Source organism: Dryas octopetala, chromosome 7 (genome assembly GCF_963921425.1).
Source record: "Dryas octopetala chromosome 7, drDryOcto1.1, whole genome shotgun sequence".
Taxonomy (NCBI): Eukaryota; Viridiplantae; Streptophyta; class Magnoliopsida; order Rosales; family Rosaceae; genus Dryas; species Dryas octopetala.
The window spans coordinates 283,781-302,875 of record NC_141372.1 but is presented as its reverse complement, the minus strand read 5'-3'; the positions used below and the strand labels follow the sequence as shown (position 1 = coordinate 302,875).

Genomic DNA, 19,095 nt, shown 5'->3' with positions numbered 1-19,095 from the left:
ATACCACGTGTCAATATATCAGTTATACAAAATAATTTCTCCTTTATCAAACGGGTTAAAACGCAATTCACTCGCAAGCCATGATTTTTTTCTCTTTTTGTTATATCGGAAGAATTCTAATGTTGTAGTCTTGAACTACCTAATCTTAAACTTTACCCCACTCACCCTCACTTTTCATGATATGGATTATGCAAAATGCTACATAGACACAGATAGGTTGAAAAAAAAGTATAAAGAAAAATTAGTATATGTAGGTATAATAATAGGGCAATGAGTAATGCTAGGAGTACCAAATTTTCAGTAATGCATCTCTCTCTATTAGAGATGACATTCACATGTACAAAAGGGTTTCACTTTTATTAAAAAAGTGGTACAATATAGTACTAAAAATGTGATTCCTCTAGCATTTTGATTGGTTGGGGCATATGAGAATTTAGAGTTCGGTAAGACACAGACAACGATGTCAGACTTCAAAAAAAAAAAATGCATTAAAAGTTGTTCACACCAAATGTTTCCTGTGAAAAGTGTAATTGAAAGTACAAGGTTTATAACCCTGTAATTTACGATTTTATAGCTTACAGAAATACACGGATAGGGAGAGTGTGTGTATCAGGGAAGACATCAATAACTATATCAGACAGACTTTTGAAATGCTTCATACGCTTATTAATTTCAGGTGTAGAGAAACAAGTGTCTACAGTGATGAAGATAAACTACGGAGATCCACATAGCCAGACAGCACTGTCCGGCTCCGTTCTTTCACCTTTGTTTGATATATGACCCTGCAGATTTCAACACCAATTTTAATTCACGATGCTTCTAAATAAATCAGTCACAGAAACTGCTATGAACAAACAAGAAGCAAATCTACCTTAAACCTTCAAGCCACATTTCAGTGACCAAAGTTTCACCAGGGTAGACATGTAAAAGGAATCGCCCTGATATGCATTTGACCATGCTCGGATCTCCTCTGCAGATACATTTGACAATTGCCCTAACTGAAAATCCGAGTGTGCACAACCCATGCAGTATTGGCCGTGTGAATCTTTGACAATGCAATACAAAATAGTTAGATAAATTGAAAAGTCAGGTACATTTGGATGTCTGATGAAAATGGCAAATCCATGGTACAGGTTGCAACCATGACCACAAAATGAAAGCAGAAAAACTAGAAAACATAATTTTCATAAATCCTAAACAAAGTTCATTTCAAATAAAATGAACAACCTGGTGTAACTGATTCAGAACTCCAAAAAACACAACATTCTTTCTACCCGAAATCAAAGTCGACATAGCCTCAGCAAGTGATAAGAGAAAACCGAAAATGACCAAGCAAAGAAATTATATATTGCTTATTTGGCCACACTTATTGTATTTACGACCAAAAAAAATAAAAAAAGCAAATGAGCACTAATAGTTGACTGTAGTATGGCAGGAGGCAAATTCGGACAAAGAGCATTATGGGATCTGAAAGCGGAGGATTATAACCATGTAAACCATCCCAAACTGAAAGAAAAAACGTAAACAAAAGTTCAGCTAAGTAATTAAGTAGGGTACCAACCCAGCAGTTTTTGCGACCATAGGATCTGAATGCAGAGGATTATAGTCCCCAGATAGCCTATACAGCAATGCCTACAGAATCACATATTCAAAGAGAATGGCTAAATTCAATACAATTTCTTATATCTCAAAAGAATGTATCCAAAACATAATTTAAACATATATTCATCACTTATAAAAATGAGTATGCTTTTTGTAAATCATGACCAAATATCATTTTCTAATTACAGAAAAAGGTACTTCTCGCAATGTGAAATAAATGCTAAATACCTGAGATGGTTGTGTACAATCTTCAAACACTGCAAAAGGTTGACCTTTGGGGATTTTCACAGATGAAACCTTGTCCTGTGGATAGTTTGAGTATGAAAATGGAGGAGATGATTTTGAGAAGCCACCAGCACCTCGCAGAAAGGCAGTCATCCTGGAAAGTAATACCCAATTGTGTAAATTGCATGCCAGTATTAGATCAGCTATTTCAAATGAGTACTTACCGGTTCATGCATAACAATGCACCAGAATCTTTCTCATAACTTTTTGTTTCAAACTCAATAATAGCAGCTTTGCCTGCAAAGAAATTAAAATATTTCTTGTACAGCATTACTATGCATTACCATCTTAATAAAGAAAAAATAATAAACAGAAAAGGAAGGAAAGATTTATGAACACTACAAAGAAGTAGTGATTCTTTAAAGTATTGACTTTATTTTGGAACTTCATATAAGAGATGTGAGCCTTCATATAGTATATACAGATTAAACAGATAAACATGCAACTTACTTATATTGCTGTAAAGAACCGTGAAGCCAAACTTCCTCATATTAGTATGCATATTCAGCAAGCTATAGAAATAATAATGCTTCCACTAACAAATACAAACCTTTATCATGAAGTCCAGCGAGACTCACTATATTTTGTAACTGCATCAGCAACAAAGAAACATAAAACTTATTATCTCTTCAAGGAAACAAACAGACTATAAAAAACTCAAATCAAAACAAAACAAAGGCAATCTCTAAAGTAAGGAAATATACTATCAACTTAGCATGCGATTAAAAGTAAGACCAATGGGGAATGGATTAGGTTGATTCCAAAAATATACGTGATTAATAAAAATTGTTGGATGGCATGTTGGGTTGGGGATACACAATCTTACTGAACTTAGACCAGCTTTTCCATACACACCCCTGGTAAAACAAAATTAAAGCAATTCTAGACGAGGTTCACAATGTGAACAAACCAAAGCTACTGCATTTTCAGGCATAACATGAACTAGATATCATATATAGCTCTTGGTCAGAGGCCTTACGCAAGCACTTGAAGGAAGTGGCTTGTATATTTCTATGTATTGTTGTCCATGCAGCAAAAGACGCGGATCAAATCTGGTGGCAATAAAAACCAGAAATTCCAGTTAGCTTCTCATCGTGTTGAAAGATTCTATAACAATATCAACTGAGGCAGAATGCCACGAACCACCAAGGCAGTGTAAATTAAAACATACTGATTGGAGGTGGTAAAGAAAGTGATGTTTGGGAGTACCTAGTTATTTACACATGAAAGATGTAAAGAAGACCTTATTGTTGATACTTACTGCAACCCTGGTAGACCAAAACGTAGACTAAAACCACCTGGCAGAGATCCAAGCGAAAGTAGAGCAGCAAATGTCGGCAAGACCTAGTGAAAATAGCAACACTACTTATGCTATGCATATGTAAGTAAATACACAAACAAACGCGCAGCTCACAGCACCATGGTTGTTCAATTAACTCAAATTATTCTACTAAAGAAAAATTCCAATGATGATTTGATTTAATTTGCAACACCTGGATAGACTTCTGCCCATTCTCGTGGTAAACATATTTCAGTTCGTCGCCATCCACGGCATCCCGTGCGCAAGCTCCAATACCCAATGCATAGAGCGCTACATCTCTGCCAATTAAATCAATATTAGGCATGGGTGCCGTGCCTCTTTCGTAATAAATATCATTGCACTAATAAGAACGCTTGAGCTTTACCTCTCGGAATAGGTGTATGTCGTCTGAAGTCCCCATATCAATATGTGCCACAAAATGAGAGAAAAAAAAAAAAATTATATTAAGTAAGAAACTGTGAAGACAAGCCAAGCCTATAAGTGTACTGTAATGTTATTCAATTACTCGATAACTAGATTAATTTGAAAAGTTGAGGACTGTAGAAGAAGCCATTAACAGGGGATGAAAATCAAAGCGATACCTGAGGGAATTTGTGAGAACGAATACGATCAGGATCGAACTCCGAAGAATCCGATGACATCGACACTCTATATGTTTTCAATTTGATCGAATTGAGTATAGGTTAGGGAAGGTGATAATGTCAGTTGGGAATGGGGATATTAGACGAGGCAAGAGACGTCACCGACTTATTTGACCAAATATTTTATTTATTTATATTAGCGCTGCGAGTCTGCGATGTATACATACAAGATAGTTTTTAGGAACATAGAAATAAAAATTATAAAACTATGAAGGATACATATACCATACATGGCATGAGAAAAGCTAAACAGACCAAAAAAAAAAAACAAGAGAAGCTAAAAACTTCACCTAAAAGGTAAAAACATTGGTCCCAAATCAAATGTGGATTAAGAAACCAATAGACCATAATATCAAAATTCCAGAACGCAAATGTTGATTACGAAATTTATTAAAATTATAAAATTAAAAAGTTGCTTAATGACTAACTATCTTGTGTTGTATACTTGTATTCGGTTTTTTTTTTTCCTACCTTGTGTTGTATTAGTGGATGACTGAACGCTTTAACCACAAATTAGAAGTTAGATATAACACGCACTTGGATAAGTGTGTTCAAAATCCCAATTAAGAAATAGTACTTCTAAATTAGTTAGGAAAATAAGTGATGAAGAATATAAATTTTAGAGAAATGTACTCTTGTAACTGTAAGTTTGGTTTTATGGAGCATCAAAATTTTTATAAACACGGATGTGTCCAAAATTGAGGAATTTTAAAGAGAATATTCATTCAAAAAGATTTTAATCAATTTATCAAAATATAGTGATGATCATGAAATTAATATCTAAGTTGGGTTTTTATGGAACAAAAATATTTAATAAAATTTCGGAAACTAAAAAAAGAGTTAGATAATGTCCGTGCATAACGATTAACTATCAAGCAGAAGAAAACAAAAACTTCGACTGCACAAAGATACCCCCGACAGTACTTTCTTTTTCAACAAAACTCGATACAAATTTAAAAGTAAGTCCTTAGTAGCAATTTGACCATATCGCAACCCATGGTCCAAAATTTTAATCTCGTCCAACAATAACACGTCAACATTCAAACCATATAGAACGGTGCCAATACAACGGCAGGCATCAAAACATTCAATCCAGCCTTTCACATTCTATTTTCTCTTTTCCGTGGTGCACATGTGATGATCTCATCAACTCTAAGAATCATCTCTGCAGCCTCCGTTGCAGACAGCAAGACAGCCTGCTTAACTTTAAACGATTCAGAGATCCCTCGTTCCGCCATGTCTCCTACCTGCCAGAATGTCAAAATTGCCAAGCATCAAATTACTGACAATCCAGAAAACAGATTGAAGAGGTTTCTAGACAAATCCAATGAAAACTGTAAGGAGCAATTTCTTAATGACTACAACATACAGCCCATCACCTCGTGATCACCAATTAGCCAATCGACAAAACAAGCAGATAATGATGCGGACCATTATAAGATTTTATTTAAAGAAAGTAATTATCATTTCAAGTAACTTTCCCCATTCAAACTGTCACAATTAACTTCAATTATACGGCAGCAATGACTCTTTACAATAAATAAACAAATGTGTCTCCTTTCCTCAGTAGGGAGGTTCTGATATTAAAAAAACCCTTGGCTAACATTCAACTAGTTGCAATAACAGTTTTAAGCTTATAACATTTGCTTTAATGGGGCAATATGTAACATTAAGCTTTGCTTTGCATGTCACTAATGCATAATGAATAAAGCCTTCAAAGCTGAGGTGTATTCAAACATCATAGTCAATAAACACACACTTGGTACTTACAGTTCCAGAGATGACATCAATCCCAGAAGTGCATCCTTCTTTATGGTGCTCTGCACGTAGCTTTGCAACCAACTCAGCACTGTCCAGACCGGCATTGTCAGCAATAATAGTTGGAATGGCCAAGAGCGCCCGTGAGAAAGCTTCAATAGCATGAGATTTCTTTCCAGGAGTCTTCCTGGCCAGCTCATCAACATCCTTTGCCATAATCATCTCAGGCCATCCACCTCCGAGCAAAACCCTGCTGTCATTGACTGTCTGAGACAGCACACACAAGGCATCGTGCAGAGACCTTTCAGCCTCGTCAAGCACGTGATGGCTGCCAAAGGAGTACAAACATGTCATAACATAGCATCAAACTCAAAGTCAAAAGAACTAATTTGAACTCCGGGTAGAACAAAACTTATACAAAACAAAAGCTTTGACACTTTCTAGAGAGAACACCTAGACATAATTCTAGTACTACATGGATATCCATAGGTAAGAAGAAACGACAATACAAACAGACACAAGTCACATGCTCCAGTCAATAGCAAAGCTACTTGCCAACACAAGTCACAACACAAATGCATGCAAAACATGAATATGGCTTAATCTGACAACTCAGAGGCAGATTAACTATGGCTGCATGTGAATTAAGCTATTAATAGAGGGATTAGGGAAACTTTAGTCATATCAAGAAACCCCTGTCTTCTGCCTATCAATGGGAGAGATCTCATAGATGATAAATAGGTGATTGAGCAAACAGGTACTCCATTTCATGTTCTTTCACATAGATAAACTAGGTTAAAAATGCATCTGAGGACATATGTATTATATTAGCTGGTGCTGAACTGAATTGGAAGGAAAAAGCATATAAAAGAATACCTCGCGCCTCTCAACACTATTGTGCATGCCTGACCCAGTTCAACACCAGAAAAGTGGATCAACTTGTCCTCACCGATCATAATTTCCTCAATGAGCTTGCAGTGCCCAAGCTTTACTGACTCTGGATTATCAAAGGTTGATGCAATTTCGCCACCAGTTACTAAGGCCAAACGCTCAATGCCATCAAAATCAGCGTGCTCAATTGCAAGTATTCCTGCATCTGCAAAGAGTTCTTCTGGGAAATTGTAAATCAACTGTCTGTTAACAAAGCAGTTAATCCCGTGACCTATTATCTTCTGCACTTTTTCTCTCATTTTTTCTTTTTCAGCCCCTTCAATTTCAGCAACCTTTGACATTGAATCAACACGAACACGTGCTCCATAAATCTTCACTTTGTCTGTGTCCATTGCAGTATTTGCAACCAAAATCTTTGCATTCTCTATGCGTTTGGGCTGACCAAGACCTATTTTCTTGTCAAGAATAAATCTGAACAAGCAAAACAGAATTCAAGACTACCATTACAGGCACAGAAAATGTAAAATTTCCAGAATAGTCGGATCTAAAAGCCAAAGCATCCTGTAACATATGTAAAAATTGGATCTTCTTACCCTTCATCTAAAAATGAATCCTTCAATGATCCCCCGGGCTTCTTTATAATTTGGATAGCCTCTAAGTTGGTGCTCCCCTGTCATTGACAGCAGCCTTATCAAGCAAGATGAAGATAAAAGAAAGGGTATACATCTACTTTTAAAGAGGAAAATAATAAAACGAAAAACAGAGCAGAAGACAAAATCTTGAATCAATATACTTCTCAGGAAAAAGAAATGCACAAACAGAAGCTACATTTCCAATAGCAAATCAACCCTATGTAAGCAAGGGGGAGAGGGGAGGAGTGAATCAGCCAATTAGAGCAAACATTGCTTGTGACATTCAGATTGAACCTTAACTACCAAATCTTTTGTTACAATCACCTTTAGCCGCATCACAGCGTCCACTGCTAGTTGTGCAAAATGTTCCTTATCCTGGGAAAGAATTTTGGAGCTCAAAGTAGTCTTTGCAATCTTCATTAAGTCTGACTTAAATGTCTCTGCACAATCCAGTAATGTCAAACATTAGTAACCAAAGTACAAGGCAAAGATAATGAAAGCACGACCAAGCCATTCAAAATTTTCAATCTCCAAGGACTACATACAAAAAGCCCATCAGATTCACTATCTGACATCATATATGCCTAGATGACAGCATTTAAATTTAAAATATTGAGCAGAAGTAAATACCAGAATCAGCCTTATTATCCACAACCTTCTTCAACAAAGCATCGCGAGCACATTCAGCAGCCATTCGATAACCTGAACAATAAAACATACAGCATTACAAATTCTGAAATGGTGAATTTTTCACACTATACTCCATAAAAATACATCAGAATAAAGGAACATATAGTCTAAAGCAAAGATATAATTTGTATAAACAAAAGTACGAATACTGACATGCCAAAGAAAGATAAGGGGAAGTGTACAGTTGTTGGTTAACAAAAGACACAAGAATAATTCTATACAAAGGGAGAGAGAGAGAGAGAGAGAGAGAGAGAGAGAGAGAGAGAGAGAGAGAGAATTTAAAGCAGAAAAGTAGCACAAACCTGATATGATTGTCATAGGGTGAATCTTTGCCGCAACCAGCTTTTCTGCCTCCCTTAAGAGTTCCCCCGCCAAAACAACAACAGAAGTTGTCCCATCACCAACTTCATCATCTTGAACTTTTGAAATATCTGACCCTTGTATTAAGGATCATCACAAATTGAAAGATAAGATCTATTTCTACCAGTCAGGATCAGTAAATATGCACTAGAAGATCACAGATAACTAGCTAACAAAGGCTTTCACCAAGTTCATATATGTTAAAAGATAACTCAGCATGAAGAAAATTTCCACACCCTGTAATAATCACCATGCATATTCTTTAATGCAAGATGCAATGGTTAGGATACCGACAAGGACTTTAGCGGCTGCATTGTCAATATGCAGGGACTTTAAGATGGTAGCCCCATCATTTGTAACAGTAACTGCATGTCCTCTTCCTGTTGATTGCAGAATTTTATCCTGTCCAAATATATTAACAAAAATGTAATTAGAATAAGAAGGCTATAGGCTTAATAACATGGTATATGTGTTTTTCAGTTTGGAAACACATTTTAAGTAAAAGAAATTCACCATTCCCTTTGGCCCTAACGTTGTCTTGACCAAGTCAGCAATTGCCATTGCACCCACAAATGAAGCCTAAAACAATGCAAAATGATAGATGAGTTCCAAAGTACAAGGGATATCAACCTCTAGCCATACTCAACTGAATTTCAAAGAGACAAAATGAGATTCAAAGTGTTTGTTGCAATATGTCCCTTGAACAAAGACAAACCAAAAAGGAAAAAGAATAACAGCAAATGTTACGAGCAAAATTCTGCACTTCAATGAATATTGCACAAAACTCACCAGTCTTGCCCGCTCTCCTTTCTCCTCGCTAGCTTCATCTTTGAAAATGTTCTCGATCTACCACATTCACCAATCAAGTCAAATACAAAAGAAATATGAAAATAATACTTCAAAAATCAACACCCTAAAAGGGAATATTTGTCAAAATTTACATACCGCCATAGACTTAGATATCAAATCACTTCAGCTGAAACCTGCAAGATGTTTTTCAAGTTAAGGTAAAATAAAAGGGGCAAAAATAATGTTTAGTCGAACACACAAGTCACAGCCTATCATAACGACGTAACCCTAAATGGTAAAGAAACAATCAGCATTTCGGCCATTTCGCGTTCCTTTTCACGCACTTTCTCGAGAACCAAACGAAAGAAGAAAGGAAAACTGAAGTAAGAAAAAATAAACTAAAACCCTAAACCTCAAAACCTTAGAAATCGAAGCATGAGAAAGCTAATACCTGCTCTTGAAGAGTAAAGACAAAGCAACGACAGATAGGGCGAACGGAGAATCCGAGAGTCTGGATCCCGCCTAAAAAACTGGTTTCGGCGTCGAGGGTTTTTCACTCTTCTACTAGCACTGGTTGAAAAAGAGTGTGTGTAATGGTTATTTATGGTTCGCAATGCACCCCTGCGTCTAATGTCGTTGGGTAACCTGACTTCGTAAACGTGATGCATCAAAGAATAAGAACCGTGTAACTAACCGTTGGATTGGGGCATGGATAGGTGGGCCACACTGTTTTATAGGCGGTGATCGAAAGGGCAAGCACCACGCCCTAATTACTTTTGTACAGGTTTTATTTTTTTGGTAGGAACTTTTTTGGCGCAGTCTAGCGAAGCTCCGGGAAGGACCTTAGTTTTTTCCTTTCTTAAATAGTTAAATTTTTTTTAATTTTTTTTTTTTTCTGAGAGCTGTTTATTAAAAATATTTCAAACAATATATATGGCTCATCTATACAAAGTTACAAACTGATTATAGTTGGACAAGCATTTATTTTTCATTTTTTCTCTTAACAATCAATTTCCCATATAAAAAATTTACATGTATCAAATTATTATTGAGTTATAAGGGTGAAATATTGTTAAAAACATTTTGGTGCTATAAGATTTTTGTTTTTTATTTAGTTACTGGTGTTAATTATTTTTAAACTTATGACCACCTACAAAATAAGACCAAATGTCATTGACTTGATGTTCTAAAATTTGAAGATAAATATATACTTTTAGAGCTACAAAAAAAAGTAAGAATGTCTACTTTTAGGCTGACAGCATATATAGAATAATTTTACATATTGAGATGAAATGTGTACAATTTACATCACAACTATAACTCGGTTTTAAGAGTACAATTGCTAGTATGACAAGATATGAAGAGTAATATATTACACAGTACAAAATATAATGCTTAAAGGTATAAATATGATATAAGAAATATTTCTCTAGATGTATTATGCTATCATAAAAAGAAAGGTTCGTTAATTTTAACTACTAAATTTTAGTAACTTTTTAGTTTAGGTACTAAAATTAAATAGCACTTTAGATTAGGTACTGCTTGAAAAGTCAAACAAAATAATAAAATAAAAGGTATTAAAATTTATAAATATTACATCACATGCCACTACAATAAAAAAATAAAAAATATATTACATCACAAATATTACACTAATTTATACTATATTGTATTTAAAAAAAAATCAATCCAGTCACAACTTAACTGTGACTGTCTTAGTAAATTAAAAGAGATAGCTCACACCACTATACTATGTATTATTTTGAGTAAAAGTATTGTTTTGACATCTATTTATATTATATTGTAGTATAATTTCTCTAAAAATAATTCAATTAAGTCATAACTTAACTGTGACTGTCTCACAACTTTGATGTAACTGTCGTTCAGTCACAACTAAATTTGAAGTTGCGAGTGTCGTACAGCCACAACTAAATGTAAAGTTGAGACTACATTAGCAAATTTTAAAGATAATATAAAAGCCTCAAGGACAATTTTGTCAAAATCTTATAAATTTTAATAAACACCCATAATATGTGGGCGAAAAGACAAAAATGTCAAATGAAAAAGACTCAAATCAAAGGGGCTAACATATTTGTGACCTAATCGAAAAAACTACATTTAAACTTAGTAGTTCAATTGAAATATTATATGATTTTCATGCTATACAAAAAAATTATTAGGATTTGATATTTAATTCTAATTTTCTATAAAAAAAAATCATCTTTTGAAATAGACAATAATAGTTAGGGAAATTTATAGTCCCGTCTATTTTATGAGTTTTTCTTAAAAAAAAAAACACTGGTAATGATTTAAGTTTTTAATCAAGTCATTTTATTTTTTTTCTTTGACAGCTTTATGTTAGGTTTTAATTTCAGAATTTTGGGCTCTGCCCAAAATTCTGAAGTTAAAATTGAACATACAACCTCTACGAATCCCACTCTACACCTTCGGAGGGAAATACCCTTCAAATCGGGGGAGAACTTTATTATAAATTAAAATAATTTTTTTATAAATTAAAAAGACTTTATTATGAATTTAAAAAAAAATTTATAAATTAAAGAACTTTATCATGAATTAAAATAATTTTCTTATAAATTTTAAAACATCATCGGTCTCCATCTAGAAACTGTTTTTCTAAATGACTCAAACCTAATTATCTCTAATAATTATACTTTTATCATTTTATACAATTTTTTTTTTATCAATAGGTCGTCCATTAAAGTTTAACTCATGATATACTTATATTAAAAGAGACAGGATATTATCTAGACCAAATAGTTATTAACTTATTTTATATAATATATTTAAAAAAAGACAGTCGATGATCCAAATAGGCAAGTATCCATTACACACTTTCTAATAATGATAAAACCATTTTTAACCTCACTTATTACCCTTTCGCCCTCATCACATGACTCACATTCTCTTTTATTTGTTTTCTACATAACTTAACACCACATTCTCACTATACTTCTAATCATAGTCCATACACATTACATATGTATAATATATCTATATAGGATACATATATACATGATACCAACTAAATTATAAGATGGCTATGACATGCATATATCATATATGATACCAACTAAAATATAAAATATATAGCACAATGTAAGAAACTGACATTTCGATGCAAGCTACCAGAATTGTTATATAAAGCAAAATATAACAAGCAACCCTCTTCCTAATGTGCTCTGAACCCTTCCAAAAGCTAAAATTCAACCGTGTAAGAGGAATAAACATATCACAGGATGAACAACTCACATTCAGCAGAAAACATCATCTGAAATATATACTCAATAACTGGCATCATTATATTTATATCTATATGTAGCAAGGTGTCAATAGAAATCTTGAGAGGCAACTCAGGGTCACCACACCTTATAATAAATTCATAATTGAATAGGTATACAAAAACTTGAAACAACTAATGTCGACAAAGGGAATACAATCTCTGTTCTAATTAAGGAAAGAATGTGACCTCGAGCTGAGGTCCTTGACAGTTGTAAACTTGTAATGGTACATGCATGCTCCTCGTTTCACATCATATATAAATAGTAATTAAAATTTGAAAGGCCCCCCAAGAACAAATTAGGTAGAAGCTAACGTACAGTACTACTACTCTCGTACTCTTCAATCTTAAGGATCGATCCACTAAGCTAGTAGACAGGCCTTCATTTTCACACTTTGGTGGGTGCATGGCTTAGAGTTAGAGTGGTCGTGTGCGTCGGCCACTTGCTCTACCACAAAGACGAGCATTCCTTGGAATGGGGTATTCATCCCTAATTGAAGTTGATGTTGTGTAAACACGCAGGTACAATTGTTGTCCAAGGTATTGTCGTGCCCAAAACTCAGTCCTCAAATTCCACATTCCCACATTATCAAGTGCAACATATATAGCAGTCCACGACTTGGGATACACCTGCAGGAAGTACGTAGTAATCACCAATTAATCACCATCCAATTCCATATATGCATGAACAATATTGTTAATTATATACAAAATGAACGACTACTGCCGCAATTAAAGTAACATTACCTGAGTGGTGCTACGTGAAACTGCATCTCGAAGATTGTACTGGTTCCTGCTAGAAGCTGTCCACTGCCCTCCATCCATACTGCAAATTAAGTAATTAATTAGAAGTTGATGGTGTAATTAAACAATGCATGTGATATTGATGCTGCTGCTTGTGTACGTACCCAACAACAAAATAAGAGTAACCGTCAAGATGCCAGGTCTGAACTATATCCTCGTCGTTTTGGAACACAATTTCGACGAATGCTCTAAAATCAGCACCCAAAACTGATGTGTCAAGGTACAATCCCCCACCTGTAGGCTTGTCGGAGATGCTTCCAACTCGGAAAACTCCTCCAATTTTGAAGTAGTCGGCCAGCTTTAAGGGAGTGTCTGCTGGGACAAAGGATACACTGTTCACTCCGTATCTTTGCTTCCTACCGACTTGGCCAGCGGAACTTGCTAGAATGTAAGTTTTGGTAGTGTTAATCATTCCATAGTGGTATGACCCCTGTGGGTTAGGCCTTGGTCCACTTGCTGTAAGATTGGTCCTGATAGACCGGGCCTGGTTTAAAGACCAGTCAATTTGGATGGTAGGCCCACCAGGGGGTGGCCCAGAGACTTTGCCTTGAGAATTGCTGTAATGAAGAATGCCAGTGGTGGTAAGGACCTCAGAGGTGAAACGAGAGGAAGCCACTATGTAGTAGTCTTGTCCGGGCTGATCTGCTGTTACAAGAACAGAGTATGATTGGCCCACGTGTACATCAAGGGATGAGTAGGTAGTTTGGAGGGTGTGTGTTCCCTCCACTTCTACCAGCTTCAATTTGTGGTTTTGAATGCGGAAGTTGAGGGAATTTTGCAACCCAACGTTGGATATTCTAAGCCTGTAAGTTTTTCCTGCAATACATAGACACGAATTAGTGGTAATCTACGATGTTGTAATTGCAAAACAATGATAACAATGGTGAATCTGGAAGCAACCCTATGTGGTAAAGATTGAAGGCCCACCTTGTTCAAAGGTGAGAGAAAATTGATTAGACCCACGACCGTTGATAAGTATTCCATCAGGGAAAGGTAGCTTCTTACCACGGTCAAGATGAGCCTTCAAGGTCTGTACAAGACAAGTAAATTCATCAACTTTGATCCAAATGCCAAATGGGTAAAATGCAGCCAGTAACAGAGGAATCAATCGAAACGAATCAAGTTGTTTCCAACCACTCCATGTTTGAGCTTAATTTGGCCAATTAAGTTGCTAACCAACATCTCGCAGTGGCAGGTAGATAATGCGAGTGACAGTGACCCACAAACCATGCATGGCTATAAGTTCAAATTTTAAAACAAGGCGTGCCACCAAAACCATAGCCCATAGGGGATGGGCAGGTAAAGAAAGTAACGCGGTGGTCCAACATATATATTCAACCCCAGGCCCGCATGCCAACAAGGTGATGCCAATTTCAATAATGAATTTCGTTGACTCAAATTTATGATAACAGAAGTTAATTGTGAGTAATATGAATAGTTCCAAACAGTTATGTCATATGGGAAAGAAACCATAAATGACGAAATAAGTTAGCACAAGACTCCTGAATTTGTATTAATAGCCAGAAAATTGCTGTAAGAAAAACGCGTATATTTTAGATGTATTCTTTGCAATATTATTGTACATTTATTAACAAAATATCTCATGGAAATTTAATGTCCGCTTCTAAATAAAAAAGCTCGTTTGGATATAGTAGATTAAATTAGCGGGTCAAGTCAACATTTTTACTAACAAAATTGTGGCTTTATGAATGCAACTTATCCCCTTTGCTTACCAAACAAAAAAAGTGGCTTATTATAATTTATACCAAAAACTGATAAACCCCATAAGAAAAAAACAAAAAAAAGAAAGATCTGTTTTACCGACACTCAGGTCAACAGATCCAGCTGTCCAATGGCAGAAAAATACTACGAGCATTAGTTTAATGACAACACATTAATGCCAGTAGACTTTTACTTTTATACAGGATTCTAAATGTGCCTATTTAATATATAAGAACAATAGCTAGTTGTTATATATATATTTTTTTCATATTTGTATTTTATTTAATGTGTCATTATTTTACTGAAAATGTATTTTATTTTTCTTTTTTAAATTTTATTTTAAATTTTTAGTGTTAAATATATAAATATCATTTAAAGGTATGAAATTGTGATAAGTATAACATTGCTAATATAAGAAATAATAATATTATAGTGTGTAAATAAGAAAATAGAAAGGATCAGCGAAAAAGCTTACTGTGTGATTAGACTTGTACCAATCCCCAATGAGGACAGTGTAATCACCAGCTGGATCTGGGAAAGGGACAGGAATTCTGGGCCTACTGAGAATTCTGATGCCTCCAAAACCACCAGCAGCCTTGTGGAATGCAAGAGAAGGGAAGTAGTAGAAACTCCCAATTTGATCCTTCACTTGGAGAATGTATGTAAAATTCCTCCCTGGAGGTATTGGGCAGGTTGTTCCATACACACCGTCCTCAAATGAATTCCTTCTCTGTTGGATTCCATTCCTACGTTTACATTAACCAAAACTGCAAATTAGTTTTCACAATTCACCTACAAAGGCTACAATGTACATCTCTCTTTTGTATTAATTATGATTTGCTTCTTTCCAGGACAATTAATTTCTCTCTCTACCAACACAATTAATTATTTACTTGCTCTTTTTTTTTATGGAAAATTTTTTTAACAAAGGAAGAAGAAACAAGGCCCAAAGGGACAATTAATTAATTATTTACTTGTTTTTCCTTGTGCCTTATCAAAGACAATTAATTCTCTACTTACTTTTCACAATAAATAATAAATATACAATGCAGCCAAGAGACTTATTAATTTCTAAATCTACCAAGGTGATCCTTTGTATTAAATAAAATAATCTGAATATCCTAATTTATTTTGCCAGAGGCTCAAAATCAATGGCAATAGCATAGTGCTCCAAGCCTCCATAATTAGCACCTGATTTTTTGGGTCCTTTTTTCTCTTTTTCCTTTTCATCGACTTTTTTAGGTGTCTCCTTCTTTCGCTTTTTTCAATAAGATTGGTTTCCCTATCTTGTAGCTGAAGTTTAATAGTAGGGGACATCAACATCAGTAATCTAAATAGGGTGGGTTGAATAACAAGAATTTAATGTTTCAGTTGCGCAATTGATGTGGCTTAATCATAGGCGAGGAGTCCATTTCTAGATTCTACATGCAGAATAGAAAGCTCAGCTAGCTGGTCAGTACTAAATTATTGTTAAGGGTGACCAGATCTATGGCATTGACCTCTAATACCAAATCAACATGGGCGATCTTGATCTACGAAAATCTAGAACTGTTGCCACATCTAACTTAATAAAAAAGAAAAAGAAAAAGAAAGTAGCATACAAGAAATATAATGTGAATGTGAATCCAACAAATAACAATGGCGTCCGAGTCAGACATTCTCTTAATCATAAATCTAGAATACCTAAACAAATGTACGCGCGGTATTAGCTAGGCCGCCCTGGTTAGCTGTAAAATGAATCACATTCCCCTACTACAGTAACGAAAATATCTCAACAGCACAGTCAGCACTGTAATCAAAGGTTCAAAATAAAGATTACATAGGGTAATCTTGTCTTTTCCTACCGACAAAATAATATAATAGATTAAAATTAGTGGGCATAATCTTTGCAATTTGCAGGGAGGCAGAGTAGAGAAAAAGAGAGTGTGCAGTGAGTGCATCGTGTGTACCAGGAGATGAGAAAGGGCTCGTCCAAGCTGTTGAAGACGTTGATGATGAGATTGTCATTGGTAACAGAGTGAATATCTGGACCTGGGAATTGGCCATTGATGAGTATTCCCTGAAAAGTGAACAGATCGGATCTATTAATTCCAATCATATATGTATATATATTTGATGGATCTTGTGAATGAAAAGATTGATACAGGAAATTTATCATAAAGAAAGAAAGAATGAGATTTGAAGAAACCTTTTGGCGAACACCGAGTGGGTATATGTCCCCATAAGTAACGTTCCAGTCGAAGAACCTGTACGGATCTTCAGCCCCAACAATGGCAAAGAGAGTAGCAGTGAGAGTTAGGCATAGCAGAGCACAAAGTGCAGTGCCTCCCGCTACGTTTAGCGGCATTTTGAAGCTAATGAGTAGGAGATAGAGAGTTTGGGGTATTTTTGGCTGGAAGAGAAGAGGTGACTTAAAAAGGGGTGGTGAAGGAGAAGAGTGAATGACAGGGACAAATGACGTTTGATGAGGAATGGCACGTATTTAAGTGCGGTACAGAGAGGGTGCGATATGTGGCTTTGCCCGCTAGCCGCAAAGAAAAGAGAGGGAAAATCCCTAAATTTTATTCAACAAAAAAGAAAAATAGCGGTGGTGTGATGGTGTCGGTGGTGGGGCCCTCCTATTCCCTTACTATTACGCATTATTTCATTATGGAATAAATAATAATGAAGTTTCAAGCACTGTGAAGCGTGACTGTATGTGTTTGTGTTTGTGTTTGTGTCTCCCACATGGGCTGGTTTTGTTTTTCGTTTTGCGATTCTGTGACGACTGTGAGAAGGGTGGTGGTGGTTTCGTTTTGGCGCTATCTTTTAAGAGTGCATGTGAAATGTGATGAGTTTTTAACAATAATGACTCAAGTCAACCATTTCCTCTTGCCAATTGCCATCCCCTATTCCCCTGTTTCTGTTGGCTGTTTCTATTTGAATAGTAATAATATTGTATAATCCAACACCAAATGTTTATGTTTGTTTCTTGTGCTTACATTTTCTTTTTCGGTGAATCAGAAAGGAAGCGTGTCTGACCTCACCCATATAGTTAAATGCAGTAATTACATAACACGGATCATACCCTCATGATCAATCACCCACGCTCGAGCTTACTGGGAAATCAACAACTCTCTACCTCCAATTTATACACTTTGTATTTATCTTTGTTAATTATTCTTGTAACAGCAAATTGCATTATTTCCTACTTCCTTCAATGAATCAAAGCTGATGAAGGAAACCAGTTCAATTAATGTTGCTGGATGGGTACACACCGTTTGCAATTTTATTTTTTCTATTGGCCGCATTTGTCATCAAAGCTCTGGGGTTAATCTAACCTTACAATTAGGAAGAAAAAAAAAAACCCTATTTTCTACAATGCTTTCCGTTGTAACAAGTGCCATGATTTATAATTCAATGCTTTTATGATATACAAATCTCCCCCCCCCCCCCCCGGACACACAAAGGCAGTTTTTATCTTACTTGAGATTAATTATGTTAACAGGCCCAAAAAAAAAGAGATTAATTATGTTATCTACTGAAATAGTAAGCCTCACTTTGTTAAACTCTTGCTCTTACAAAGAAATATAAATAAATAAAAACCTCGCTTTTGCCATGAATGTTTTTTGTCTTTTATGTTATAGAATAGAAAAAGGCACATGAAATTGGTAAGTGTTTCTAGTTAAATGAATTGGGAGTTGATTAATTGTAAGATACCTTCACGTGGGAGTAGAATGATACTCCAACTCAGGCTCTTTTGTAGAACAAAAAAACAAATAAGTACTTATAAATTATAATTTTAATGTTTATTCATCGTGATCGTATTTAAAGGTAAGTTTTATAATTTCTTTGTGCAAATTTGTAAATCCGTAAATTATAAATGAGTGGTTTGTGATAGTAACGACAGCAGCAACAAAGGCAACAATGGTGGCTCGGTGGTAATGGCGGTGACGATGACACGAGATTCATTTTACTTGATTAATTGATTGAATGTCGGAAACCCAAATAGACATGCAAGGAAACCGGAACCCAAACAATCCGAACGCACGTACAATCCCAACAATCCGACCAGATTTTGAAAGCCAATAAAATGAGTAGTTGGACTACTTAACTCTTTTGTTTTTTGGTTGCAAGTTGGAGTAGTATCACACTATCACCGAATTTAGGAACCACGTGCCTCACAACGCGGCAACTCCCCAAATAACACATGTCAACGCGGTTTGTAATTGAAATTCAAATGCATCCCCAAAAGCCAAGAAGTTAATTGGTGCATCTGCCTGCCCAGGTTTAAAAGGAAGCTTGGCTGGCTAGTAGGACCCC

The 19,095-nt window shown here is 35.5% G+C and overlaps 3 protein-coding genes across 3 annotated transcripts; all 3 read right to left on the bottom strand.

Moving 5' to 3' along the window:
• Positions 1-463: 463 nt before the first annotated feature.
• On the bottom strand, positions 464-3,945 carry ECH2 (enoyl-CoA hydratase 2). Its single transcript, XM_086250761.1, has 11 exons — positions 3,790-3,945; positions 3,573-3,595; positions 3,381-3,486; positions 3,149-3,231; positions 2,867-2,939; positions 2,438-2,477; positions 2,052-2,124; positions 1,831-1,981; positions 1,562-1,632; positions 872-1,045; positions 464-782 (listed from the first exon to the last, which is right to left on the bottom strand). The coding sequence occupies exons 1-11, from the start codon at positions 3,847-3,849 to the stop codon at positions 695-697; spliced, it is 942 nt and encodes a 313-aa protein (XP_086106887.1). The 5' UTR covers positions 3,850-3,945; the 3' UTR covers positions 464-694.
• A 782-nt stretch (positions 3,946-4,727) lies between these two features.
• LOC147278009 (TCP-1/cpn60 chaperonin family protein) lies at positions 4,728-9,622 on the bottom strand. Its single transcript, XM_086250418.1, has 12 exons — positions 9,421-9,622; positions 9,126-9,163; positions 8,970-9,026; positions 8,694-8,759; positions 8,471-8,582; positions 8,123-8,251; positions 7,761-7,832; positions 7,455-7,570; positions 7,092-7,168; positions 6,484-6,969; positions 5,620-5,935; positions 4,728-5,096 (listed from the first exon to the last, which is right to left on the bottom strand). Exons 2-12 carry the CDS (start codon positions 9,129-9,131, stop codon positions 4,950-4,952), a joined length of 1,584 nt encoding a protein of 527 aa, XP_086106544.1. The 5' UTR covers positions 9,132-9,163; positions 9,421-9,622; the 3' UTR covers positions 4,728-4,949.
• A 2,646-nt stretch (positions 9,623-12,268) lies between these two features.
• Positions 12,269-17,258, bottom strand: SKS5 (SKU5 similar 5). The gene is made up of 7 exons (XM_086249672.1): positions 16,982-17,258; positions 16,743-16,852; positions 15,269-15,539; positions 13,999-14,101; positions 13,176-13,887; positions 13,015-13,093; positions 12,269-12,897 (listed from the first exon to the last, which is right to left on the bottom strand). Exons 1-7 carry the CDS (start codon positions 17,138-17,140, stop codon positions 12,685-12,687), a joined length of 1,647 nt encoding a protein of 548 aa, XP_086105798.1. The 5' UTR covers positions 17,141-17,258; the 3' UTR covers positions 12,269-12,684.
• Between the last annotated feature and the right edge of the window lie 1,837 nt (positions 17,259-19,095).